The 26,719-nt window shown below is 55.4% G+C and overlaps 1 protein-coding gene across 1 annotated transcript in view; it reads right to left on the bottom strand.

The window, feature by feature from the left end:
* HMCN2 (hemicentin 2) overlaps positions 1–26,719 on the bottom strand; it is a 144,705-nt gene that overhangs the window by 10,514 nt on the left and 107,472 nt on the right. Inside the window, 22 exon segments of the mRNA XM_032866090.1 lie at positions 2,820–3,089; positions 9,874–9,955; positions 11,429–11,619; positions 12,199–12,333; positions 13,251–13,290; positions 13,292–13,465; positions 14,382–14,572; positions 15,051–15,185; positions 15,565–15,699; positions 15,929–16,036; positions 17,283–17,447; positions 18,226–18,347; positions 19,050–19,206; positions 19,783–19,910; positions 20,657–20,801; positions 20,894–21,035; positions 21,608–21,744; positions 21,842–21,923; positions 22,358–22,539; positions 23,097–23,363; positions 23,864–23,961; positions 26,329–26,512. Of these exon segments, the coding sequence (XP_032721981.1) occupies positions 2,820–3,089; positions 9,874–9,955; positions 11,429–11,619; positions 12,199–12,333; positions 13,251–13,290; positions 13,292–13,465; positions 14,382–14,572; positions 15,051–15,185; positions 15,565–15,699; positions 15,929–16,036; positions 17,283–17,447; positions 18,226–18,347; positions 19,050–19,206; positions 19,783–19,910; positions 20,657–20,801; positions 20,894–21,035; positions 21,608–21,744; positions 21,842–21,923; positions 22,358–22,539; positions 23,097–23,363; positions 23,864–23,961; positions 26,329–26,512 (3,270 nt within the window).

Below are 26,719 nucleotides of genomic sequence, written 5' to 3'. Positions count from 1 at the left end.
CGCTTCAGGGAGGAGGAACGGAGGCTCAGCACGTGCAAGTGACCTGCCCCAAGCGACAGAGCTCGTGAGTGATGGACTCACTGCCCAGGGGATTCTGGCTCTGAGAGAGAAGAGGTGGGGAAGCTTTTGAGAGGTGCCCTGCCCTGGGATGGTGCTGGCTTCTAATTCTGGCTCTGCTGTCACCTTCCTGGAAATCTGGACAAGTCAGGCCCCCAAGACACCCTTGAGTTGGGTTCTCTATACAGTGAGGAGGTAGGACCACAGATGTGCCAAAGACCTGTTGGGTTCTAAAATGCCGGGAGCTTGTGATGGAGGGGCTGGCAGGCTCCCCTGGGCCGGGGCATCAGGCCAAGACCTGAATGCTGCCACCTGAGCATCCTTCATCCCGTCCGTGGCCCTAGCTCCAGCCGCTGGATTTCCAACGGCAGCCGGGCGGTCTGCAAGCAGGTGCTCTCTCCGGCACTCACCAGAGGCTGCTTCCTCTGGCTAATGGGCCAGCTGTCTCCTCGGCACAGATGGTATTTGGGGGGGCGTGGGGGGGCGTGAGATAGAGGCTAGTTTGCCTCTTCGCTTGCTGGCTCTCTGGGGAAATTAACAACTAATTGCCCATGATCTGTCGAAAAATAACATAAAACACTCGACTGCCAGGATCCTCAATGGGCAAATCAGGGGGCCTGTTTCACTTTGGATTCCAGGAAGCAGTGCCATTTCCTGCAGCCCAGAGCTGGGGTTTGAGGCGATCTGATGCCCATCTGGGATGTCTCTCGTCCATATCCGCAGCTCTGGGGTTTATGGGAGAGACAGCGGAACAGGCCGCGGACTGCCCCTGGGCTCTTAATAAGGGCAAGAGGAGGAAGTCGGGTGCAGAGAAGAGGACAGCAGCATGGCCTGGCATCTTTCAAAGCGGACAAGAGACCGGAGGCTGGGGACGACGAGCCACCATCAACTTTCTCAGACATGGGGTGACTCAGCAGCCCTTTGCCCCCATTGAGGCCGGGAGGGCCCCCCCCAGGCTGATGGGGAACGAGGAAGAGAAGACAGTGTTGGTGGTGAGGGAACCTCCAGACCCCTCCCTGAACACCTTTTACCTAGCCATGCTCCATGGGAGGGACTTATCCCATAGACATGCTCAGGCGAGCATACAAAGATGCCCACCACAGTGTGCTTTTTGGAGTGAAAACTGGAAAACAAAGCAAAACAGAACCCTAAAATGTTGCTTATTTAACAAAGAAAACAGCAATCAAGTTAGGAAAGCATCCCTTTGGGATAAGAAACAACTGAGAAGATGTAGGCCGGGCTTACTGTCACGGGATATTGTCCAAACAGGTAGGTTGTAGGACAACCTATAAATTTGACCTCATTTATTAGAAGGATAAAGCACATCTCTTTACGTTCAGGGAAAAAAGCGTGGAGGGATATACCCCAAGTAATGGTCAGAGATGGCTCTCCCTGGTCATTGAAGGAGGTGAGAAAGTTGATAATTCATTTCTTCTTTGTAGATTTGTTTCTAACTTATCTGGCCTTTCTATAATTAGCATATGGGAGACTGTCAACACAGCTATTTCCATTTAGAAAGTGAGGTTGTTCTGAATGAAATGATGTGCCCTGAAAAAGATGGGTGGGAATCCTAATCCCCAGACCTGAGGCTGTGACCTTATTTGAAGACAGGGTCTATGCAGAGGGGATTGAGTTAACATAAGGTCATTAGGGTAGGCCCTAACTAATTTAATAATTGGGTCCTTACGTGAAGGGGAAATCTAGAGACGGGCATGTCTCCAGGGGGAAATGCCATGGGAACTTGCAGGTAGAGATTTGGATGATGGGGCAATGCTTTTATAAGCCAAGGAACACCGGAGTTTGCCAGCAAACCGTTAGAAGCTGGGTCAGGGCGTGGGACAGACTCTTCATCACAGATCTCAGAGGGGACCGACCCTGCTTTTCCTCAATCTTAAGATTTCTGGCCTCCAGAACTGAGTAGTGGAAGTACTCCAGGCTGTTGTACTTTGCTGGGGAAGCCCTGGGAGATCCATCCAGAAACCACATGCAGGGCTCTGTGGTCTGGGGTTGGGTCTTCCAAACAGGAGAGGAGAAGGACGGGGACCCAACTCTGAAGGTGTCCTACAGAGACATGGAGAAGTAACCTGATGGTGGATGCGGTGACAGATGAGTGACGGCTGCCGTGGCTGTGTACAGAAATGCGTAGGGAGTATTTGCTATAGAGACAGAGAAATACGTTCAGAAGGAATATTCGGAGACTTTCCATTGTGCAGTCTGAAGTCATTTTGCTGTGGTTTCTCAGGACAGTCCTTTTCCCGGTTTTGAAGTCTGACCTGACCTGAGGCATTGGGAGCTGAACAGTATGGCCAGTGTCTCTAATGCCAGATCCAGCAGCATCCATCACCGCCCCCCTACCATGGCCGAATTCAGACATTACACAGCGACCCCCAAAGGGGACACACTGGACATCCTGGTCTCATTCTGCCTACTTCACAGAATCGAGGAACATCCCCCAAAAGAGGACCCACGTCTGTGCCCGGTGAGCATGAATGGCCAGGGTTCCCATCCAGTATGAACAGCCAGGCCTCGGGCTCTTGGAGCCTCAGTTTCCCCAACCGTAAAGGGCAGGGTAAGGAAGATGACCCGTCAGTCCCTGCCAGCTGGTTCCTCCCAAGTTTGTGACTTTAAGCAAAGAGAAGATTCCGGTAGGTGGCAGGGCGGGGGGTGGGGGGCGGCATGTCCACCATAAACTACACACACATCCCCACTGACCAGGATATCCCGCCTCTGTCCCCCGTGGTCTGAGTGGGGACACCCCGTACCTCTGACGGCCAGGACCGCCCGGGCCGTGGCGGAACCCAGGAGGTTGTGAGCGACACACTCGTAGGTGCCCGCGTCCCGGGCCTCCACGCGCTGCAGCCACAGGCTCCCGTCGGGCAGGGTCCGGAGCCGCCGGCTGGCCCGCAAGGGCTGGCCCGCTCGCAGCCACTCCACCGTGGGCACCGGCTCTCCCGAGGCCTGGCACTGCAGGGCCACATCTTCCCCGGCTCTCGCGGTCACGTCCTGGGGCTCCACCCGGAACACCGGGGCACCTGTGGGAGGCCCGGGGCAGCTTCAGGGAACGTTTTGTTATTTGTACGTGTTTCGGAGGTAGAAAGGGGTTAATAGAATCACAAGTGATCATCACATCATCTGACAGCATCTCCTTCGAGACACTGTTTCCCAGAGCATGACCGCACTGCTCATAGCTGCTTGCTTGCTTCCTTTCTCAGCCCACAACAGACCCTAAGTGCCTTTCCGGGCCATGACATCCTCGTTTCTAGCACATATTTGGTGGTCCACTGTTTGGGTCTATCATAGGAGCGTTTTCAACGTGGTGCCTCTACTTGGTGCCAGAGGGGAGACAGGCGGGAGGGCCCTGTCCCCTGCTGTGGGTGAGACTCACCAAGTGGCTCCCTGACCCTCCGTCTCCTCATCTGAAAGATGGGAATCCCTGTCCACTCGCTCCCGCAGACCCTCCAGCTGCAAGGAAAAGGCAGCACATGCCAGCGCTGGTGAGGGCGGGGTAAGGCGAACTCGTACACACCGAGGGCACGGAAGCAAGCGGGCACAGCCCCGCGGAGAAGGACCGGCTGAGGCTTAGAACAGCAACAGTCTGCTCTCTTACAGCTCTGGAGGCCAGGAGTCCCAAACCAGCTGTTTCACGGGGTAATGTCTGCTTCCTCCAGAGGCTGCAGGGCAGAACCTGCTTCTTGCCTCGTCCCGCTTCTGGTGGCTTCTAGAGTTCCCCGGCTTGAGGCTGTGTCCCTCGTCTTCTCCTTTTCCTCCTCTTCCATCTCGTTCTCCTCCTCTTCTCCTCCGTATATAAGAAATATACACCTCTCTCTTCCAAAAGCACTCATGATAGCATTTAGGGCCCACCAAGACAACCCCAGATCACTTCCTCATCAATTTCCTTAACTTAATCATGTCTGCAAAGATCCTTTTGCCAAGTAAGATCACACTCACAGGTCCCGGGGACGAGGACACAGTCATATCATTGGGAGCCACAGATCAGCCTACTACAGTCAGGGTCTCCCGAAGCGGAACGTATGCCCGCTGTGTGTCCCAGCCTCTCCTGGGTCCATACCCTGACAGAAATGTGGATGCGTGTCCACCAGAGGCGTGTGTTGGAATGCGGAAGCAGTGCTGTTCCTAACTGCCTGGAAGTGCCGGGCAACAGGCAAACCGTGGCACCGAGGATGGAGGAAGGCCTTCCACGAGCGATCTCACACACAGTGTCGTGCCCAGGAAGCCCGGCACAAGAGCACATACGATAGGGTTTCATTGAAACAAATGTCAGAAAAAAGCAGGAGCAAGATGCCGGCCATTGCTGTGTGAAAGGGCCAACAAGTCCGCTCCCCCAAAAACCAAGTATAAAACTTAACAAAACTAGCCAAACCAACTATTTCAGGGCTCTAGAAGTCCAGGAAAGGCAAACAACAAATTGAGCATCATTTACCCGTGAGAAACTTCTAGAACTTGGGGCAAGAATGGTGGAGGTGTGTGGCCTGGGGCTGCTCCCATCTCCCACCCCACTCCACCGTGGTCATCCTAGTGGTTTTGCTGGGGCGGGGCTGGCTGCGAAACCCCCAGCTCTTGCGATCCCAAGGGACCGGCTTGATTGGCAGGTGAGGAGGCAGGTATATTCTGAGAGACCAGGATGTTGTCAGGGGATGGGAGGGGGGCAGATCCGGCAGGAAGCAGATGGGACCTGGCACCTCTGTTGGTCTAAGGAAACCAGGGGGCCAGCTGGAAGCTTAATGAGAAGAGCCTGGAAATGAGGGAGCCCTGGAAAGGCCAGAGCAGCTCTCCGCACATCTCTGGCTTCCGCAGGCCGTGCGCACCCGTGTAGGGATCTGGGGGGTGGCTGGGGGTGGACAGGAAGAGTCAAAGCCAAGGCCACTCCAAAACTGCCTGAACTCTGAGTCACCCCACGGCCACATGCAGACGCATGGATGGGGGGTGGAGCCTTAGTTTCTTCGGCCTTAATTTTCAGCAAGTCGGACAGTGATGTGTCCCGTGCAGAATTTCCTCGGGTTTATCCTGTCTGAGTTTTGCTCAGCTTCTTGAATCTGTAGGCTTATGCCTTTAATGCAATTTTGCAAAATTCCAGCTCTCATTTCTTTAATGCTTCTCACTCTTGGCTCCTTTTCCTCCGGGACTCTGACGTCCGCCTGTCAGATCTCCACCTCCCACACATTTCTGCTGCTCTGCTCCTTGTTTACTTCAAGTCTGTTTCCTCTGTTCAGACGAAGTAATTTCTATTGTCACATCTTCAAAACCACCAGTTCCTTCCTCTGTCCTCTTCATGCAGCCGTTCCACCTGCCCACTGAGCTTTTCCTTTTATTATCAATGAAGTCCTACAACTTCCTTCGGTTCTTCATAGCTCCTAGCGTGCTGTCGTGTTTCAAGCACGTTTCTAATTGCTCAGCCAGGCGTTCTTAACGATGCTCGTTTTAAGATCTGTGTCAGAGTATTCCAACGTGTGTCACTGTCTGTGGACCCGCTCTTCCCGTTCAGGCTGAGAGTTTCCTTGTTATTGAGAAGACGAGAGAGTTTCAGCTGCATCCTCAACAGTCCAAGCACAAGCCTCTGGTTCTTATTTGCTAGCAGGCTTCCTCTGCTGCGGCCAAGGGAAAGGAGGCGCTGCCTCATTGCTGGCAAGTGAGGGAAGACATCCAGCCTCCCTAGCTGGCCTCCGGGGGCACCCCAGAACACGAGGGGCGCTCCACTACTCCCCGGGCAAGCCTGGGAGTTCAGGGTTCCCAATTCTCTCCACTGACGTCACTCTGGCTAGGGTGGGGGGGGAACACTCATTATTGCCCCTCACTTGGCTTCATCTGATGCCACCCCCCCCCAGAAGGGGTACAGGGGTGCTCGGAACAGGGGGCAAGGCTGGAAGTGTAGGTTCCCCACCCACTTGGTCTTCACTGATGGGGCTTGGGGCGGGGCTGTGGTTCTTTACATGGTGTTTGGCTAGACAAGGGTGGTCATTATCGGAAAGCTTCCCATCTTGCTACGCTGCTCCTTTCCTGGCCCTTCCGCAAGAGAGGCAGGCTTTTGTGGGGACCCTCTGTGCGTGTGTGTGAGGGCTCCTTGGGAGTCGCAGGTGGCTGGCTTCTCAGGCCCGGGACACAGGAGTCAAAAAGAGAAACGAGGGAATCCACCGCCATGTCACTCCACAGGTCCCAAGATCCTTACTCAATCCTTCTTTTTTCTCTCAGAGTCAATGTTTGTCTTCTCTGTAAAGTCCAAGATGTTCAGCGGTACGTAGCAGGACGAAGAGGGAGGAGCACATCTACAATGCCATCTTGTCTGGAACAAGAGCCTCCCACCCAGTCCCCTGTAGTCCATGACAAAAACTCCCAACAAGCCACAAGAAAAATAAAACTTCCTCCACCTGACAAAAAGCACCTGCAGAACCCCGCAGCTGTCATCATACCCAGTGGGGGAAGACTGAGTGCTCCGTGTCTACAGCTGGGAAAAAGTGAGGCTGTCTGCTCTCCCCACTTCTCCTCACCCTTGCATGGAGGGTCTGACTAGTACAATGCGGCCATACAAAGAAACGAAAAGTATCCAGAGTGGCAAGGGAGAGGTAAAACTGTCTCCACTCCTAGGTGACGTGTAGAAAATCCTATGTGTAGAGGTTCCTAAGGAATCTAGCAAAAATGACCAGAGCTCAGAAACAAATTTAACAAGGTTTCTAAGATCGAGATACAAAAATTAATTGGATTTTTGTATATTAGTGACGTAAAATCCAAAAATCAAACCAGTAATAATTCCATCCACAATAGCATCAAAAATAATAAAATACTTAGTAATCAATGTAATAAAAGAGGGATAAGACTTGAGAACTATAAAACATCCCTGAGGAAACAAAGATCTAAATAAATGGTACAGAGCAATTGGATATCCATATGCCAAAAAAATATATAAAGAAGAGAAAGAGAAAGGAATTTAGACCCTTATTTCACACAAAAACTAACTCCAAGTGGATCATAGACTTCCATGTAAAAACGAAAACTATCAACCTTATAGGAGAGAAGGTGACCTTAGGCTAGACAAAGTTTTTTTGTTTTTGTTTTTGTTTTTTAATTCAATACCAAGCACACAGTCTGTAAAATACAAAGTTGATAAATTTGGACTTCGTCAAATGTTAACGCTTTTGCTCTTCCAAGGCACCAATAGGAAAATGCCGAGACAAGCCACAGATTGGAGGGAAATATCCGTAAATCACGTATCTGATAAAGGACTTGTATCCGGAAGACATAAAGAACTCCAGAACTCATTCATAAGACAAACAACCCAATTGTGAAATGAGCAAAACATCTGAAAAACACTTACCCAGAGAAGATCGATGAATGGGACATACACACACACACACACACACGTATACACGATCAATATCATTATTTATTAGAGTTTGCACCCCTGGGATGACTGAACAGAAAAGAGAGACAACAAAAACGTTGGCAACAACGTAGCGAACCCAAAGCCTTATCCACCCCCTAGAAGAAAATCAAAAACTGTATAGCCAGTTGGGTGGTTTCCTGAAAAGTTAGCCATACCTGATAGACTCCTAGGAATCTTACCCAGGACAAAGGAGACACACATCCGCACAAAGACTGAGTGCGACGTTCATAGCCGCATTATTTCTAACAGCCCCAAATCAGAAACCAGCTCCATGTCTAGTAACCAATGAATGGGTAGTGGTCAGCAATAAAATGCAGTGAAGCGTGGACAGGTGCTATAATGTGGATGAACTTGGAACACATTGTTGAGAGAAAGAACTCAGAACCGAAGACTACACAGGATTCCACTTAGATGAGGTTTCTGGAAAGGTACGCTTGCAGTGGCGGAAGACAGATCGGCAGTTGCCCGGCGCTGGGGGGCACGAGCAGACGGGCAGAGGGACCTTCTCGGAGAGATAAGAAACGTCCCAGAAACAGATCGTGGGGGCAGATGGACAATGCTATAAATTTACCAAGAACTGCTCACTGCAGTCTTAGAATGGGTGAATTTTTTCCCTTTTAAAAAGTGTGGTAAGGGCGCCTGGGTGGCTCAGTGGGTTAAGCCGCTGCCTTCGGCTCAGGTCATGATCTCAGGGTCCTGGGATCGAGCCCCACATCGGGCTCTCTGCTCAGCAGGGAGCCTACTTCCCTCTCTCTCTCTCTGCCTGCCTCTCCGTCTACTTGTGATCTCTCTCTCTGTCAAATAAATAAATAAAAATCTTAAAAAAAAATTTGTAAATAGTGTGGTAAAAGACACATGATGTAAAGTCTACTGTCTTGACCACTCTGAAGTGTAGTATCGAGTCATGGAGTGCATTCACACTGGTGGGCGACCGCCATGCCCCTCTGGGATGCTCTTGTCTTGCAAAACTGAAACTCCAGACCCATTCAACCACATCTCCCCATTGTCCCTCCCAATTCTGCTTCCCTTTCTATGACTCTGACAACTCTAGATACCTCAAATAATCCGAATCATACGTTGTTTGTGTTTTGGTGACTGCCTTATTTCACTTGACATCCTCTATTTTTGTTCATGCTGTAGCAGGTATCAGATTTCCTTCCCTTTTTAAGGGAAAATAAGTATGAAGGAGTGAATTTTGTGGTATATACCTTAACGAAGCTGTATTTTTAAAAGTAATCTCTATGCCCAACGTAGGGCTTGAACTCATGGCCCCAAGATCAAGAATGCTCCACCAACTGAGTCAGCCAGGCCCCCCAAGATGACTTTTTTTTAGATTTTTTTTTTTTTTGAGAGACAGATCACAAGTAGGCAGAGAGGCAGGCAGAGAGAGACAGGAGGAGGAGGCAGGCTCCCTGCCGAGCAGAGAGCCTGATGCGGGGCTCGATCCCAGGACCCCGAGATCATGACCTGAGCCGAAGGCAGAAGCTTTAACCACTGAGCCACCCAGGCGCCCCAAGGTGACTTTTTTTAAAAGGCAAAACTCTGGACAGGGGTCACCTGGGGCAGGGGACATTGATGGGAAAGGGAGCATGATATGATGGGAGTGGCTGGGAGCCAGTGGTTTTCCATTTTTCTATTTTTGCTCTGGGGGCATGTTAACTTGGTGGGTTCACATTATGAAAATTCAGTGAGGGGCACCTGGGCGGCTCAGTCCCCAGTTAAGAATCCGATTCTAATTTCAGCTCAGGTCATGATCTCAGGGTCATGAGATCAAGCCCCATGTCAGGCTCTGTGCTGGGCATGGAGCCTGCTTGAGATTCTCTCTCTCCCTCTCCCTCTGCCCCTCCCTGCTTGTGCTCTCTTTTCTCTCTCTCTTTTTCTAAGTAAGTAAGTAAGTAAATAAATAAATAAAAGATCAAAAAAGGAAATTCACTGAGCTCTACCCTTGTAACATGTCTTCTCCCTAGGTGTGTTAATTTTCAATAAAATATTTTAGTAAAAATGCCTATAAAGACGATTTCACAGGGTTTCCCTGGGGCTCAGACAGTACTCTGTAAACTACCAGCTGCTTGGCAAATCCAGGAGCTGTCACTATGATCTTGTGGATGGTTGTGAGTTCAAATAAATGGGCCCCCCGCCCAGGCCTGGCTGTTGGGTGCCCAGATTTTCATTAGCCCAGACCCCACTTCCCATTCCGTAACTGGGGAACTGGGAAGTCCCACTTCATGGGACCTCAACTGGGTGTTCTTGCTAAATATTTGTCAGGGAACTCCCAGTCCCTGGCCCTGCCTCTCATCCCCCCATTCTGATCAGACAGCCCGGGACACACCAGCCCAGCCTCAGCAGGGTACTCTATACCCAAGTGCCCACCTCGCACCACCCCTACCCAGGGCCCAGGCGAGGGGTAGACCAAGACTCACTCTGCAGCACGAGGATCACCACTTTCTCCGTCGCGCCCACCTCATTCTCTGCAATGCACTGGTACTGGCCCGCGTCGTCTATCTGCAGGGGGGCGTGGGGGGGGGCGTGGTGTTCAGGAGAGCAGGAGGAGGGGGACAGCAGGGCGCAGGAGCAGGACACATCTAAGCAGAGGAGCTTAGAGCATAAACCAGCCAGGGGCTCGTGGAGTCCATCAGAAAAGCCTCTGTGACCACCCGTCAACAGACATCCAAAGAGATCCTGGCCCCTTTCACGCCTGGAACGCGGGGGTAGTGGTGACTGAGAGCATGGATTTGTTGCCCTCAGCAGAGCCACACGCTGCAAAGGCATGAATCAGATCCCCCTCCTCCAAACTAGGTACCATGAAGTCTCCTTCTATGGCACATTACTAGGGATTCCTTGAAAAGAGCGTTCCGTGGAGAAGGAAGTTTGGGAAACACTGAATCAGACAACAACCCGCTTCTGGCTGCAGGATTTCTTGGGGCTTTTATTGTGCGGGCGTGTGCCATGAGCCTTCCAGAGGGGAGATGGCTTGCGGTGTTTTCCCAGTTTAGTGAGAGGGGAGCTTTTTGTACAGGAAACCCACCACCACGGCCAGCGAGGAAGCCCAGGAAGGACACGGCTCAGATTCACTTCTGGGCGGCAGTGCCACCAGGAGCGGGAGTGGGGGGAAGCGTGAGGCCACCCTCTGTGCCCAGAAGGTGATATCCTGGAGGCCACTCTCAAGGGACTGCAGGGGCAGCCCAACATGCGGGTAAGAGGTGAGATCGGGGGTGAGATCAGGATGGGACCAGATTGGCTCCACTGGGGACTGTCCCGGACTCATTATGAATACACCGTCACGTCCCCAGATGAGTATGTACCACCACCCATTGGTAAAATGGGGATCGCGGCTGCTAAGATCGGACAGGAAATCATGCTCGTCAAAGCGAACGTACCTACCAGTGGCTGGCCATGGTAGAGACTCGGGTAACAGAGGGGGAAAGCAAGGGCCCCTAAGAAGAGCCTGCCAGGAGGGGGCTGTGGATGTCTGCGTGACCACTCAGACTTGGGACACAGAAGGGAAGGTGAATGAGGCTTCCCCGGGGCTCAAGGCTTTGGAAACAGCCTAGAGCAGGAGTCAGGAGAGCTGGGATGAGGTCCTGCCTTGGGCACCTCCTGGTCATGGGCCTCTCTGAGCCTCAGTGTCTCCTTCTGTAAAATGGGGCTCTCTTACTTGTCTACTCTGGGCATTTAGCGGTATTACCCAGGAGCCAGTCACGCCTAAATTCCCGGCATGGGTCATCTCACTGATTTTTTACTTTACACCTATGAGTTAGAAACAACGATTAGCCCCACGGAATGGCTAGGGTGACTGAGGCACAGAGAAAAGTCCCTGGCTGGAGGTCACTTGGGTTAGTGGTGGGAAGAATCTGGGTCATGGGCGGGAAGGTGCTTTGTAGACTATAGGGGACCGTGATAACCTGATGAACCCTCTGAAGCCATCAGAAAATGCTGTAGGTTTTCCCCACCACAAGGCATGGGGTCCCGCCTTGCCTCCGTCCTGCGGATGGTCAGTGAGCCGTTCTGCAGCCAATAGTGGAGCCGGCTGCCCCGGAGCGGGAGGCTGTCTTTGATCCAGCGGATGTCAGGCGCTGGGGCACCACGGACCACACAGTCAAGGCGGACGCTGCTCCCCACAGGCTCTACCATGTAGGAGAAGGCCTCCCCTTGCAACACGGGGGCTTCTGCAAGGTGACATCAGACTAGGTATCAGAAAAGAGGTTCCCTCTGGCTCAGCTTCTCCCATAAACCCATCCCTGGAAACTCCTGCTTGGCCCAGCATGACTGTGAATAGTCAACGCATGAGGAATGTGTCATGGGTGAAGTGAAACGGATTTCTGGGAACCCTGATTTGAAATGGAGTGAGGATACTGCTGTGATTGATTAGTGATGCCTGAGACTGCTGTGATTGATTAGTGATGCCTGAGACTGGCAGAGGAAGGAAGGCATAGTAATGAGTGTCGTGTACTTGCTGTAATGGATGGATTGTCCCAGCTGCAGAGTACCTGCCAGGGACGTTGGGAAACAAAGACTACATAACCATTAGGACACCTTGTTTGGACACAGCAACACTAAGACATCCCTGATCCTTGCTTCATGCAAACCTTTTTCTTTTTTTTTTTTTTTTAAAGATTTTATTTACTTATTTACGTATTTTTTTAGGGTGGTTACTAGTTCAGAGGGGAGGACATCTATTTCTTAGGAAAACCAACAGATCAGGTTCAGCAGAGGTCCCAGGAGAGGCCACCAGGCTCACGCCCTACCCTTCACGTGGACAAAGCTGACCGCCTGCACGCGGCCCACTCTGTTCTCGGCCCAGCAGACGTAGGTCCCGCTGTCCTCTCTGGTGACGGCCACCCGCTGCAGTGTGCTGCCCCCGTCCTGCTCAGACACCCCCTCTGGTAGAAAAAGAGATGCCCCGGAGGGTTCTGAGTCCAGGGTACCAGGGGCCCCTCCTGCCCTGAATCCTTCACTCAGGCCGGGGTACCAGCAGGTGTTTGGCAAAGACATGAAAACGGGTGTCTCTTCCCAACGGTGGGAGCTTGACTACGTCAGACCCACTCACGGCGGGCACAGGCCATGGGAGGGGACATGCTGGAAGAACCAGGCTTCTAGCATTTTTGAGGCCACACCGTGAGCTGGTGGCACGGGTGAGGGTAGGTCTTTGGGGGCCTATTAACAGGCGCATCCTGCCTTAAACCAGTTCGCCCTCAGCACCCCTGTTATCTCCATCTCGAGATGAAGAATCTGGGCTCAGAGAGGCTGAATCACTCCCCCAAACTCCCTCCCCTGGAGGCAGTGGGGTCTGGTCACAGCCTTCCTCACGGGTACACAAGGTGAGCTCCCAAGCATGTTTCATAGCACCTGGACTCCAGTTCAGGAGCGTCTGAAAATATCACTTTGCCAGGGAGGGGACTTAGCAATTCATCACTTCAGCAGACATTTATTGAGCACCTACTGTATACTCTGTATACTGTATGGGCCCTGTGCCTCTCTAAACATCAGCTGGGACAGAACCTCCCCTGCCCACCACCAGGAAAGGGGTTTGCCAGGGGCCCACTGTGCTGGGTTGTAACACAAGCCCCCTCCTGGCCCTGAGGTCTCGGGGTGGAGTCTTTCTCACAGGGGGCTTCTTGCCAGGTCTGACATAGGACCTGTCACATAGGGCCACACGTGTGTTTGCTCTGCTCCCCCCTGCACAGGGCCAAGGCTGGAGACACCCTCTTCCTCTCCATGATGCTGAGTCTCTCTGCCAGTCTGCCCTTCCCCTGGGGTCCCGGGGCCCCCATCCCCCCCGCTCCCAGGAGGCCCAGACCCGTGACCGGCCGGTTGTTGATGGTCCAGCCGATGCGGGGGGGTTGGGCTGCCCCGGGCCGCACAGCGAAGCCACAGCCTGTCCCCGAGGCGCAGGCTCCGGTCCCCAGGCAGGGTGGTGAAGGCCGGCAGTGTCAGGATGCTGAGGTGCACGCGGCGGCGGGCGCGGCCCACGGCGTTCTCGGCCACACAGGTGTAAGTCCCAGCGTCCTGGCTCTGAGGGCAGAGGAGGGGTCAGCCTGAGTGCTGCCCCCACCCCCAGCTCCTAGGAACCCCTTCTGCCGCAGGTTCCCTTGGAGCATGCAGCCCAGAGAGGTGAAGGGGCTCGCTCAAGGTCATGCAGCCAGTAAATGGCTCTGCTTCCCCGCTGCTCCCTGGCGCCTCGCCCCAGCAGCCTTTCTAACCATCCAAGCCCTGATAACAACATCCACAACATGCCAGAGACCCTGTTCGGGACCTCCCCCACACCAGCTCATCCCTGGTCCCATCACCGCTGGGACAGGCCCCGAGTAGGGTGCCTTTTGCAGAGAATGCTCAGCCAGGCTCTGAGACATTCCGTGGGGCATTGGAGCAGGGCTGGTGCCCTCACTGCTGTGCTATCCAGCTCTCCGTACACCACGGTCCAAGGACTCTGCGACACTCCCCTCCCCCTGGCAGCAGGTGCACCCACCGAGCCACCACCCATCCATCTGGACAGAGGCGCGTCTGTGACGACAGAATCTAAGAGCTGTTGGGGAAGGGGGAGTGGGGCTTGCACCCACATCCCGGGCTCAGGTCAACAAGAGCAGGTTGGAGAAAACCAGGCACAGTCTGGGGACACAAAGTCATCCCCTGCCCCGTCCCCTGTCCTGTCCAGGGCTCCTTCCCTCCCTTAGGAATTAGCCACGGAAGTCCAGGTTCAAATCTCGGTTCTGCGCCTGGGCAACAGCGTGCCTTGGGAAAACTGGATACACAATGAACCTCGGTTTCTTCATCTGGACTTGGGGGATTATCATCCCCTTTTCCCCAGCTTCCTAGGATTAAAAGCTGCATAGCGCTCAGCACAGAGCATGGCAAACGGGGTCGGGGGATGCTCAGCAGAGGTTTTCTGCTCCTGTTGTCCCTATTATTCCACACGGGGTCAGAGGCTCACCTCCAGGTCCTTCACCAGCAGCTCCCCAGAAGGCTGGATGGTGAACTTCCCCTCTGCTCCGGACACGGGCTGGCCATCTTTCTCCCAGGTGATGCTGGGCTCAGGACTGCCACTGGCCGCGCAGGGCAAGAGGGCGTGGGAGCCTTCGGTGGTGGACAGGTCAGGGAGGCCGGTCTCGATCACGGGCGGGACTGTGGGGAGAGGGAGGGCTGCTCAGAGATGGGGGCTCAGCTAGGGTGGGCTGCCCTGGCTCCAGCGCCCTTGGCCATTGGCATCCCCCTTGCCCCTTCCTCCACCCCTATCGGCTGCCTCCCAGCTCTGTTACAGGCCATTGCCCACGGTCTGGACAATTTGGGGACTGTTGAGTCTGGTGAAGCCATGAGAGTGTAATCCCAATACACACACAATGGCTAAAGGGACGGAAACAGCTTTTGTTACTGGAAAGCCAAAATGAAGGAGGGATGACCAGACCGCTGTCTCATGAAGGGTCACAGGAGGCAGAGGAGCCCGAGTTACTGTCTAAAGGTGGACCTCAGGCACAAAATGGGAGAAGATGCTTTTCCCTTTGTTCCTTCTGGAATACAAGCCACGCTGGGATAGGGAAGGATGCAGGGATGCCAGAGCCCCTGGCTCGTTGAGGTCTGCCTCAGCCCCCATCCCTGGGCCCACCTTGCACCACCAGCCGTGTTTTCCCCACGGCGCTGCCCACGCTGTTCTGGGCAAGGCAAAAATAGTTCCCGGCATCCTCTGGGCTGGCGTGGGTAATCCGCAGCTCTCCAGTGGGCAGGACCTGGGTACTCGCTCCTGGATTTGCGGGGGGGAAACCGGGGGCTGGTGGCTGGGGCGGCAGGACCACCAAGGAGGGGCAGGAGGGCCACTTGGCCATTCTGTTTGACCAGCAGCAAGGGTGGGGGCAGAGACCCTAGAGCCCCAGAGCCCAGGTAGGCTGCCCCCTCCCCAGCTTCCCAACTCCGCCACGGATGTTCAGATAGAGTGTCACGCTCTGGCTGGTGAACAGAGACGGTTGGGCAGGGTGTGAAGAAGACACATGGGCTTTCTGGGACCTTCCAGCAGGTCTACAGAGCCCCCCCCCACCCCGCCCACTACCCCCACCCTGCCCGGGGCAAGCGGGAGGATCCCAGGCCCAGACTGTTCTTCCCTTGCTGGTGCCAAGCAGACTCACCTGCAGGGATGCTGAGCCCCTCCTTCTGCCAGCTGATGCTTGGCCGGGGTATGCCCGAAGCCTCGCAAGGCAGCAGGACCTCCTCTGCCACCAGTGCCCGGACCACACTGGGCAGAGGCTTCACCACAGGGGAGGCTGCAAGGAGACAGGGCCACAGAGGTCCCTGGGGGTGCCTTTAACGCCCAGCCCCCTCCAACCAGGGGTGGGGGCCTGAGCACCAGAAAGAGGAGCCCCTACAAGGAACAGGGGATTCCTGGAATTGCAGCTGGATCAGAGACAGGTCTGGGCATCTGGAACCTGGGGCCCTCCCCTCCCTACCCAGCCCTACCTGCCTCTAGCCCTCCACCTGCCAGGAGAGGCTTACCTTGCACGGTAAGTACCACGTGCTTGTGGGCCACACCCGCAGAGTTGCGGGCTGTGCACGTATAGCGGCCAGTGTGGATGGGGAGGGCCTGCCCGATCTCCAGGGCACCTGTGGGTGGCAATAGGACATGGAGAGGGCTAGGGGACCTGGGACAGATGTCCCTTACCTCTCCCCACCGCCCCTGTGTCTCTCCTGCTGGCCACTCCACCTGCTTCCCTGCCTGTTTGTAAGCAGCATGGGAAAACCTGGGTTCAAGGCCTGCCTGTGCTCCCTGTTGGGAGCATAACTGTGGGCAAGTCTCCTCGACTCTTGGGGCCTCAGTTTCCCCATATGTGCAATGAGGAATCGGACAGGATGGTCTCTAGAAACTTCTGGATGTGATGTCCTAGGACCTGCCACTGCCCTGCCCAGAGTCCCTGGCCCACCCATACTTCCACGGGCCCTCACCCTGCTACCTTTGCTGTGTTCTGCTCAAAACTTGCTTCCTCCAGGAAGGCTTCCCAGATTACTGCTTCGTCTGTCTTCCCTCTGCCCTGTCTTCCTTAGTCTTATCTTAGTCTTAGTTTGGTGCTCAGCGAATACCATTTTAATCCTCCTAGACCACCCCATCCCCAGATGGAACCAGAATCTCAGTTTTCTTTTACATGATGGGCTTCCGCATAACTGATTGTCAGAAGAAAGTGTTCTATTGCTCCGAAAGGGTTTGAAAACTGCAGATCTGGCCAGTGGTGCTCAGGCTTTAAGATTTCACTTGCTCACCATTGAACAAGCAAATGTAATTTGGAGAATCCCCATAAAGTGGCCAACTTTCTTTTTTTTTTTTGTAAAATTCTTTTAAAAAAAATCAACATGTAATGTATTATTTGCCTGAGGGGTACAGGTCTGTGAATTGTCAGGTTTTTACACTTCACAGCTAAGGTGGCCAACTTTTAATTTTGACAAGCAAAGACATTTCAAAAGCACCCATCTACTATCACCTTGATTTCATGAAAGAAACTTCTAACACCAAAATATTAAGAAAAGTAAATTTTAGGGAAAAGGAAAATCCTTCTGATGAGATCAAATTAGCCTTATGAAAACTCTCACGTAGCTGTCATTTTCCTCACGTTGCCATGAAGTGGCACCACCGTCAGCTAACATCAGGGAACCACTGACGGATACCAACACGCTAGCGCATGAGTGGGGATGCTAAGGTCCAGAGACGGTGCAGGGTTCCCCTAGGTCACACAGCAGGGAATGGCAGAGCCAGGCCAAGGTGCTCCATCTTGTTCTCCCACCGGGCTCCAAGGGTCTGCCTTTACACCCTCCTCCTGATACTCCCAATCTCTGTTCTCCATGGCTCACCCTTACTTACCCGAAGGCAAGACACGGTAGCCATTCCCCCGCATCCCCAGCTGGGCTCCTGCCTTGCTCCAGGACACGACCGGGGCTGGGACACCCGTGCTGTGACATGTGAGGACCACAGGGGCCATCTTGGTCACGGTGAAGTCTGTCTGGTCATCGGCAATGGTGGGAGGCACTGTAAGGCAAGACAAGGCTTGACGCCCTCCCAAGGTCCACAGGGGACCACATAGCCATGGGGCCGGGTGAATGAGAACTATGAGACTAAGACATAGGTGACATTAGTGATGGAGGGCCAGGGAGGGAGGGGCAAGAGAGGAGAGGTCACATTCACTCGGGAAGTATTTTTTGCGGGGCTTGGGGGTACCCTTATGAACTGCTCTCTGTAGGGATAGCAGCTAGGTCTCTCCAGAGCGGTTCACAAGAGAAGGGAGCCTTCCCAAGAGTTGGGGAGGCCAGAGAAGTCCTCCAGGGAAAGTGCCATTTAACCTGAGATCTGAAGGGACAGCAAGGGCCCGCTGGGTGAAGGGCAAAGGGAAGTGCTCAGAACAGAGGGAACAGCATGTGCAGAGGGAATGGCATATGCAAAGGCCCTGAGGTGAGGAACTAAAAGCTAAGCAGCATGACCGGATCCCAGAGCGAGCTAGGCCTTGGGGTGAACTGAACCTGGGAAGGTTAGGGGAGGTGGTGGTTGGCTGGGCCTGTGGACCCTGTGGACCCAGGTGATACTTTGCATTCTATTCTGAGTGCAGTGGGCAGCTGCGAAGGGAGAAATTTTCACCAGAGTGACGGCAAGGTCAGATTGTGGTTTAGAATAATCTGGATTGGGGAGTGGACTCTCCTGAGAGCTCCTACCAGGAACAGTGCTAGAGTCTGCATCAGTGTGGGGCTGGGTGGGGTCAGGAGATGCTCGTGATGTCCCCATCCTCTCTCTCCCTCTTTCTGTTCCAACGTACCATGGATGGTCACTTGGTAGAGCCTGCGGGCCTCGCCCATCTCATTGCTCACCACGCACTCGAACTGGGCTGAGTCCTGGGGCCCGGGAGCTGCTAGGAGCAGGGTGTTGGAGGGCAGGAGCCTGGGATGGACAGACAGACAGTCGGCCAGCTGTGACCTGCCTGCCCGGCAACCAGGATGCAGGGGACTGGGTGTCTCAAGACTAATTTCTCCCCTGGTATCTGTCCCCCCCGCCCACCCTGGTCTGAATCTGGAAATTCCTTCTAGAAGTTTCTACTCTTAAAGATGCGGCTGTGGGCAAGTTAAATTTTCATCCTTGTGTTTCTCTACCACCCTCTGTGTTTTCTTCTGAAACCAGCAGTTCTAACAACTTCTGCAATAGTGATCACGTCCAAGTCCCTTATCAGAACAGCTCGTGTTGGCAGGACACCTGCTGTAGAGGACAGCTCCACGCTGGCCTGGCACAGGACACAGTAGATGCCTGGAGAATCAAGTGGTGAACGGATCCCTTTAATGTGCCCGCGGACCACTGTATGACCTGTTGCCTTTGAGAAATGGAGAGACAAGTATCTGTGTTCGGCTAAACCCAGGCCTCCAGGCACCGACATTGTTAGGCTCCAGCAGCTGTGATGGTGTTAAACCCCTTGTTGGGCATCTCAGTGAAGATCCTTCTACACCCTTGAGGTCAGGACACAGATCCTGGCACTGGCTTCGTTGAGAAGCTTCCCTGCCTTGTTTCTGACCGGACTCCCTACCATGAAATGGGCACCCCCTTCCCCACCCTGAGCACCTCACGGTACCACCCTGAGGCCCAGCTCCATACCGGTAAGCACCCTGCTTCAGGTGGAAATCCAGTTTCTGTCCATCCTTCCACCAGACCACCTGGGGCTTGGGGGAGCCGCTGGCCTCACAGGGCAGTGAGGCAGGGGTGTGAGCAGTCAGGGTCAGGTTGGATGGGCCAGGGGTGATGGCTGGAGGCTCTGGGGAGAGAGCAGTCACCAGGAGACAAGGATGAAGGATGGAGGCAAGGGCAACGTACCTGTCCTCCACGGGCAGGGGAGAGGCAGGAGACACTCTGCAGGAATCTTCCAACAGGCTCCCTAATCTGGGGTGATGGGACCTTTGCTCGCCCCCCCCATTTGCCAGCTTCCTAACCCGCTCTCCCTGAATATAGCCCTCAGGGTCCCACTCCTCATCCGCCCTGCTCGAGGCCAGCGCCCAGCAGAGTGGCCTCCACCAAGGGGATCCATTGGAGTGAGAAGAGATGAGACAGTCTGGTACAGTGATTCTGAAGCTTATCCTTTCAAATGTTTCCTATCTTGCCCATTCAATGCAATAGTATAGCGTTAAGTGTATGTGCCATATGCATAAAATAAGGAGCCGTCTTTTGAGTATGCGTGTTCCCAAGTTCTACTCCTAGGCTTCATGGTCAAGAACACTGAGAGACCGTTGCTCTTGGCTCCCAACAGCAAGGAGGAGCCCAGAAACCAGGCTGGACCCGGCCCAGAGAGGAGATCAATGCTGAAGGAAGGAACCTGCCTGTCCTGTCCACTTACCAAAGACCTGGAGATTGCGGCCTTGCCGATCAGAGCCTGCAGAGTTGGACGCAAGGCAGAGGTAGTGGCCGGCGTCCTGGGCAAGGACTGGCCGGATCCTCAAGGAGCCCTCGGGCAGGACCTGCAGCCTGGAAGAGAGGGAGGGGATTGTCATGGAGACCAGCAGCCTAGGGAGGCCCTTGGAGGGGCTGGACCCTGGGGGTGGCCCCTCTCCCCCTGGATTTCCCTGCAGAAAAGTGCTAGCTCTGGAGTGCTGCATCCATGAGGCCAAGGTTAGAGGATGTCACGGACATGGGCAGCTCCGCACATCAGGGGGCCTCCCGCGGTCCCACCTGGGCCCAACTTCTCCCTAAGAGTCAGCAGGCAGCAGCATCCAGAAAGCCCCCCTTTTGAGCATGTCCCCCAGATCTGAGGACAGCCCCTTCCGAGGGCCAGCAGGACTGGGGGTGAGCTGGACTCAGGCTTGACCCTGGGAACTGGGATTGTCAGGCAGGTATCAAGGTTCTGCAGGCTGCCTGAGCTCAGAAGCCATAACTTGGGGGCTGGGGGTGGGCGGGGGGTGTCTCTGCCATGTTACAGAGAAAGGTATAGAAAATTGGTTTGAGATACACACACACACACACACACACACACACACACACAGAGGCATGAAGCCCCCTCCCACAGAAACAGAGATGAGCAACCAAGAGTCAAAACCAGACAGACAGACAGATGGACACCTGGGGTTCTCGACACCCTCAATGCCCCAGACAAGCCTGTTTCTTGGGTTCTGCGAAGACCCACGTGCGGGCCACACAGCCACCTTCCAGTGCCAACTGCCCAGGCAGTTTCTGCTTAGAAGCCGCCCCCGAGCCCCTCGCGGTCCCAGTCCCACCTGGGGCTGGCAGGATCCAGGGGGGCTCCGTCCTTCCGCCAGCTCACGAGAGGCAGGGGAGCACCGTCCACCTGGCAGGGCAGCAGGGCCGTCTGGTTCACGGAGGCGTTCACCGCGGCCGGTCCCGGCTGGATGGTGGGCACCGCTGGGGGAGGGGCACGGAGGGAGTGGGTGCCGGGGTCTGCGCCTGAGGAAGGGCCAGCGCGGGTGGGGGTGGGGGAGGTGCGGCCCACTCACTGTGGATGTCCACGTGGAAGGCCACGCTGGTGCTGCCCGCGGCGTTGTGGGCCGTGCAGCTGTAGTTGCCCCTGTCGGCCGTGCTCAGGGCCTGCAGCTGGAGGAACCGGCCGTCCTCCGGGAACTGGGTGTGGGCGTCCTCCTGCACAGTCCGCAGGGCGGAGAGAGCCTCGTTAGTGCTGGGCCAGCGCCAGCCAGCCCCCACGCACTGGGCACGGAGGACCAAGGAACCAGCGGGGCAGGCCAGTGGCTTAACTGACACCCCTCTGGGGGAAACAGGCTCCTGTGGGAGGGAATGAGTTCCTACCCCTGGGCTCTGCCCATCGGGGACATGGCAGAGGGGCCTCAGGCCTGGATCAGGAGCTAGAGCTTCTAGAAGACCTACCATCCTTGGTCCCGATTTCGGGGGTGGGGGAAAGCACAGAGAACCTCGGTAACTAGCCCCGGGTCACCCAGCCACTGTGTGGAGCTCGGAGGTATAATGGGAAGCACACAGAGAGGCATCAGAAGCCAGGGTGTAAATCCCAGGCTTGCCTCAGTGTCCCCATCCAGAAGATGGGCATGACAGTAATAAGAGGAGTGCGGGATGCCAGGAAAGCAGGGACATGAAGTGCCAGCGGGGACCACCCCTCAGCACTGAGGATCCAGGCTACAGGGTCCAGGGCCTGAGCGGCACAGAAGGTGGCGTCCCTGGGTCCGCAGCCCAGCACCTACCTGCAGCAGGATGCCATCCCGGTGCCATTCTATCTCGGGGGCCGGCTCTGCCTCCACTGAGCACTCCAGAATGAGCTGCCCTGGAGCCAGGCCAACCACGGAGCGGGGGCCTCGGGGCCCAATAACATGGGGGGGACCTAGGCAGGCAGCAGAGAGGCTGTGAGAGACAGACCTGTCCCGGCAGGCCCCATCCTACCTTCCTCTCCTGCCTCGGCCCTGGCACCCCCTCCTTACCTTGAACCCTGACCCGGAAGCTCTTCTCAACTTCACCAGCAGGGCTCTGGGCCAGGCAAGTGTACAGCCCAGCATCGCCCACCTGGGGACGGGGCAGTGTGAGCCGCTGCCTCCAGCCCCAGCCTGCCCACCCCCCGATCCGGTTTGGTTCCTCCACAACTAAGGACCAAGGATTCAGACTCAGGCTGGTTGAGTTGGCCACCCGGCCTTCCCGATCATTCCCCTCTCTGGGATGTTTCTTCTCTAGCTCCACCTAACCATTGCTTTATGGCTAGGGCAAAGCCTGCTTCCTCCGGGAAGTACCCCTTGACTCCACCAGCTCTCCTCTTATTTCTGCATCAGCCTTGGCTTTGACCTGGCTGGGAACTCTTGAGGACAGGGCCCAGGTGGGTGGTCTCCACATGCTCACCCCGCACAAAGGAAGAGCTCAGCCTAAAGGCCAAGTGCTATAGGGTCCTTCTCCTCCCCTGCCTCCCCTTCCCCCGGCCTCATCCCACAGTAAGGGGCCAGCAGCACCTGCACGCCCTCCACCCGGAGCTCCCTGTTGCTGTCCTCAGGCCTGCTCAGGGCCTGCCCGTCCTTATGCCAGGTGATGTTGGGCAGGGGGGTACCCCGGGCATCACAGCGGAGCTCCAAGGGGGTGCCGGGGGTCAGCGACAGCTCTGCAGGCTGGCCTGAGTCCTCGATGTGGGGGGGATCTGCAAGATACCCGGCCGGGGTTAGCCATGGCAGCTGCACGCAGGGCACTGGGAGCTGGGGTCCATTTCCCACCCCCCACCATCTAGAGCTGACCACAGATGGGGCCAAGGACCCTAGAAACCAGGGGCCCCTTTGCATGCGCCGATTATTTGTGCTTTAAAACCTGCAAGCACACCGTATGGCAGGGGTGGGGCGGGAGGAGACAGCTGACATAGCTCTTTCCAATATGGCACAAAATTTGCAAAATTTCAGCCTGAGACTTAGGGCTCTGCCTCTGGATTTCAGGGGCTCGTTGTCCCAGCTTTATGAGGCTTGAGGGACAAAGCTGAAGGGCATGGCCCCAAGAGAATGAAGGGCCACATAGCCCTTCTATGTAGCAGCAAGGTCAGCATCCTGTATAAGATTGTCTCGCCCCCAAAGTCCGCACCCAGGTGTCAGCCCCTGGGAGATCCACCAAGGGACTCACCTCCCCCCCAACCTTCACCATCGGCCCCCCACCCGAGGCCCACCCTGCACCCAGGCCCAGAGAAGCTGGCCTTGTGGGCAGATGACTCACCCATCACTGTCAGCTGGAAATGCCTCCTGGCTTCCCCCACCTCGCTCACGGCCACGCAGGAGTAGGTCCCCGAGTCACCAGCTCCCACTGTCTCCAGCTGCAGACTGGGCCCCTGTTCTAGGCTCTGGGGCAACAAGGGCTCCCCATCCTTCATCCATGACACAAGGGGGAGGGGGCTTCCCTGGGCTTCGCAGGGAAGCACCACCGAGGAGCCACGGACCACAGTTACATCATTCTGGAAGTCCACCGGCTCCAGGACAGGGGGCGCTGAACGGGGCAAAAGAGGGGGCAGAGTCCCTTCATTCCACAGTAGGTCACGGTTGGACCTTCACACAGGCCGCTCCCACACACGTCAGAATGCCCTTCTCCTGGACAATTCCTTCTCCTCTCCTGTCTTCATCTTAGACCTCACCTCCTCCAGGAAGCCCTCCCTGAACTCCCCAGGCCAACTGAAGGGCCCTCCTCTGTGCTCCCACCGCTCCCTGTCCTTCCCCCGGTGTCACTAGTTGCCTGGAATTGCGATCACCTCTTTACAAAGCTGTTTCCTGCACTGCCCTCCTGGGGACAGGGTTCACCTCTGCTCACTGCTACATCCTGGTGCCTGGTAAGGCCCTGGCACACCACAGCGTCTTAATGGCCGCTCGCGAGATGCATGAAAGAGCAGCCAAACGAATCAAAGACTGAGTCTCTGTGTTCGTGCCCTAAGAGGCCAAAGGATACGGTTATTCCCCCACCCCCCCCCCCCCCACGAGCGCCCCCGTCCGTACCGTGCACCTCCAGGGTGAAGTTCCTGTTGGTCACGCCGGCTGGGTTTGCAGCCACACAGGTGAAGACACCAGAATCCGCCAGCTGCACCTGGGAAATCCTGAGCCCCCCAAGAAGGGTGGAGTGGAAAAAAGGGGGGGACTCCATCGAAACTGTTCCTCTCTTTTCCTGTCCCCCGGCGGCTTACCTGCCAGAGAGGCAGCTCGAGACTCCCACCTGGACAGGCCCAGCCTCTGCCTAACCCCCTTTCCTGGCTCCCTGGTGCCCCCAGAGGAAAGCCCCAGGCTCCCTGTCCCCTGCTGCTTTGTCTGACTCACCTCCCTCTAAAGCCAGACTTCCTGCTTTCCCAATTCCGCGGGCTGCGCTGTGCCACCCAAGGAGTAGGACACCTGCCTGTCCCTACCCCTCTTCTAGACCATTCCTTTTCACCTTTAGGACTCACCTCCCCTGTCTGTCTGTCTGTGCCCCCCGCCTCTTCTCGCAGTCTCTCTGGCCCCGACTGTTCCTCCTGAGCTGGTCTTGTTAATGTCCCCCAGTGACCCTGAAACCTGTCTCTGCTTGGCTCCCGGGACAGCATGCTTTCCTGGAGTGTCTCCTCCACCCTCCCCATCCTCCTGCCTGCTCCCCCTCCCTGGGAACTAAGACCCATCCTAATACCAGCCACTGGGGGTACAGTCCTCGCTCACACTCAGGGTGGCGGGAACGGGGGGGCGCTGGCTACCACCACCACCTGTTTGTGAGAATCCCAGAACTTCTACATCCCCGAACTCCCTTGTGGAGTAGGAAACAACTGGCTCGCCTCCTCCTTGGATGCCTAAGACCCTCTCAAACCAACACATCCAAACAGCACTCGGGTCTCCCCCTCAACCCACCCACTTCCACTATGGTCCAATCTCAGAAAACATTGTCTGTGGACCTCATTCTGCCAGGTTCCTGGATGAAGGCCACAGAGCCTTGCTCCATTCCTCCTGCTTCCCGCCTCTGACCACCTCCACCCCCAGGGCGGTGACCCAGGCAGAACACCTCGATTCCCCCTCACCCCCCGCCTGTCCTGCCCTTGGCCCCATGGTCTCTTGTCTTGTCAGCCAGAAGGCTCCTCTGAAAACCTAAGTCACAACCCCAAAGTATTTAGAGATTTGAATAGACATTTGCACACCCGTGTTCACAGCAGCATTAGGCCCCGTAGCCAAGAAGTGGGAGCAACCCTTATGTCCCTATGTTGACAGAGGAATGGATGGACAAGGTGTGGTCCGTCCATACTGTGGAATATTAGTCTTAAAATGCAAGGGAATTCTGAATTCTGACACCTGCTATAACACAGAGGGGACTGGAGGACATGACGCTGAGTGGAGAAGGCCAGTCACAAAAAGACAAATACTGTATAATTCCACTGATACTGACATCCCTAGAGGTGTCAAGTTCATAGGGACGGGAATGGGGGTTGCCAAGGATAGGGGGAGCACAGGGCGAAATGGGGACACAGTTTCAGTTTGGCAAGATGAGAAAGTTCTGGAGAGGGATGGGGGCGATGGTCAGATCATTGTGTGAATATACTTAATGCCCCTAAACCATACACTTAAAATGGTGTACACTTAAAAATGGTTAAAATGATAAGTTTTATGTGTATTTTATCATAATAAAAAATATAAATCATATCTCAAGGCTTCTCTCCTGAACACTGCCCCCCAACCAGGACTTAGGAAAACCCAGGTCTTTTAAAGGACTTAGAAGTCCTAAGTCACCTGGTCTCCCCTGAATCCCACCCACCCTATTCCTTGAACACAGAGGCACACGCCCACCTCAGGGCCTTTGAACTTGCTGGTCCGACACCCGGCCCAGAAACTCTTCCCCACGGAATCCACCCAGCTCCCTCTCTTGACTCCTTCCATCTCTGTGCAAATATCACCTTCTCTGAGCGTCCATCCCTGACCACCCTAAAATTCCAGCCTCCCTGCCACCTCCCGTTTATTCTTTGCCCCACTTTGTTGTCCCTGGTGACATTCCTTTGTCATAGCGCTTGCATTTCCACTCTCCTCCCCTGACCAAGCGGCTACTGGGCAGGGACTTTGCTTTGCCCTCCGCTCTATCCCGGCGCCTGGAACTGCACCTGCAAAAGCTGGCGCTCCAAAAGGCTGAAGAATGTGTGAAGGCTTGCTCAGAAACCTTCTTGCAGGAAGCCTTCCCTGATTTCCCACACCCCCGGGCAGGCTGAGTTAGATACAAGCAGGTGTCCTCACCTGGATCTGTGCCTCCCTCCCTGGGCTGTAAGAGCCTGAGGGCAGAGGCCCCTTTCATCTCTGGAGTTCTATTTGGGGGGGTGGGGGGCCCCTCACTGTCCCCATCATAAACCTCTGTGTGTCTATATTATTTTTATCTGAAAACCACTCAGAGGGGTTCTGAAACCCAAGCTGCCTGAGGAGTGGATGTGGGATCCGCTGGCCCAGGGGCCAAGGAGCCTGTTGCCTACCTGAGGGTGCGGCCAGAGCTGTGGAGGTGAGTGCGCTGGGAGAGCGGAAGGGGCAGGCCGTCCTTGAGCCAGCTCACGCGGATGGGCGCGGAGCCCCGGACGGGGCAGGCCATGGTCACCAGCTCCCCAGGCCTGCTCACCAGGGTCCCTGAGCTCTCGGCCCACTGCTCGATGGTGGGAGGGACTGGCGGTGAGCAGAGAGAAAAAGGGAGCGGAGAGGGGTTTAGGCAGAGGGTCTAGGTGGGGGAGATGGGCTCCTCTTGGGCCAAAGCCAGGAAACACCAACCATCTTATATGGGGTTCTCAGACCCCAGGGTTCCATCTGCATCTCCCCCACTCCCCAACTCTCCCGTCACAGCCGCGGCTGGAGTGCTTCGGTCTCTGGTCTAAG

This window comes from Lontra canadensis, unplaced genomic scaffold (assembly GCF_010015895.1).
Source record: "Lontra canadensis isolate GAN:19392208 unplaced genomic scaffold, GSC_riverotter_1.0 scaffold30, whole genome shotgun sequence".
NCBI classification, from domain to species: domain Eukaryota; kingdom Metazoa; phylum Chordata; class Mammalia; order Carnivora; family Mustelidae; genus Lontra; species Lontra canadensis.
The sequence above is the reverse complement of the archived record's forward strand: the minus strand, read 5'-3'. Positions and strand labels throughout refer to the sequence as shown.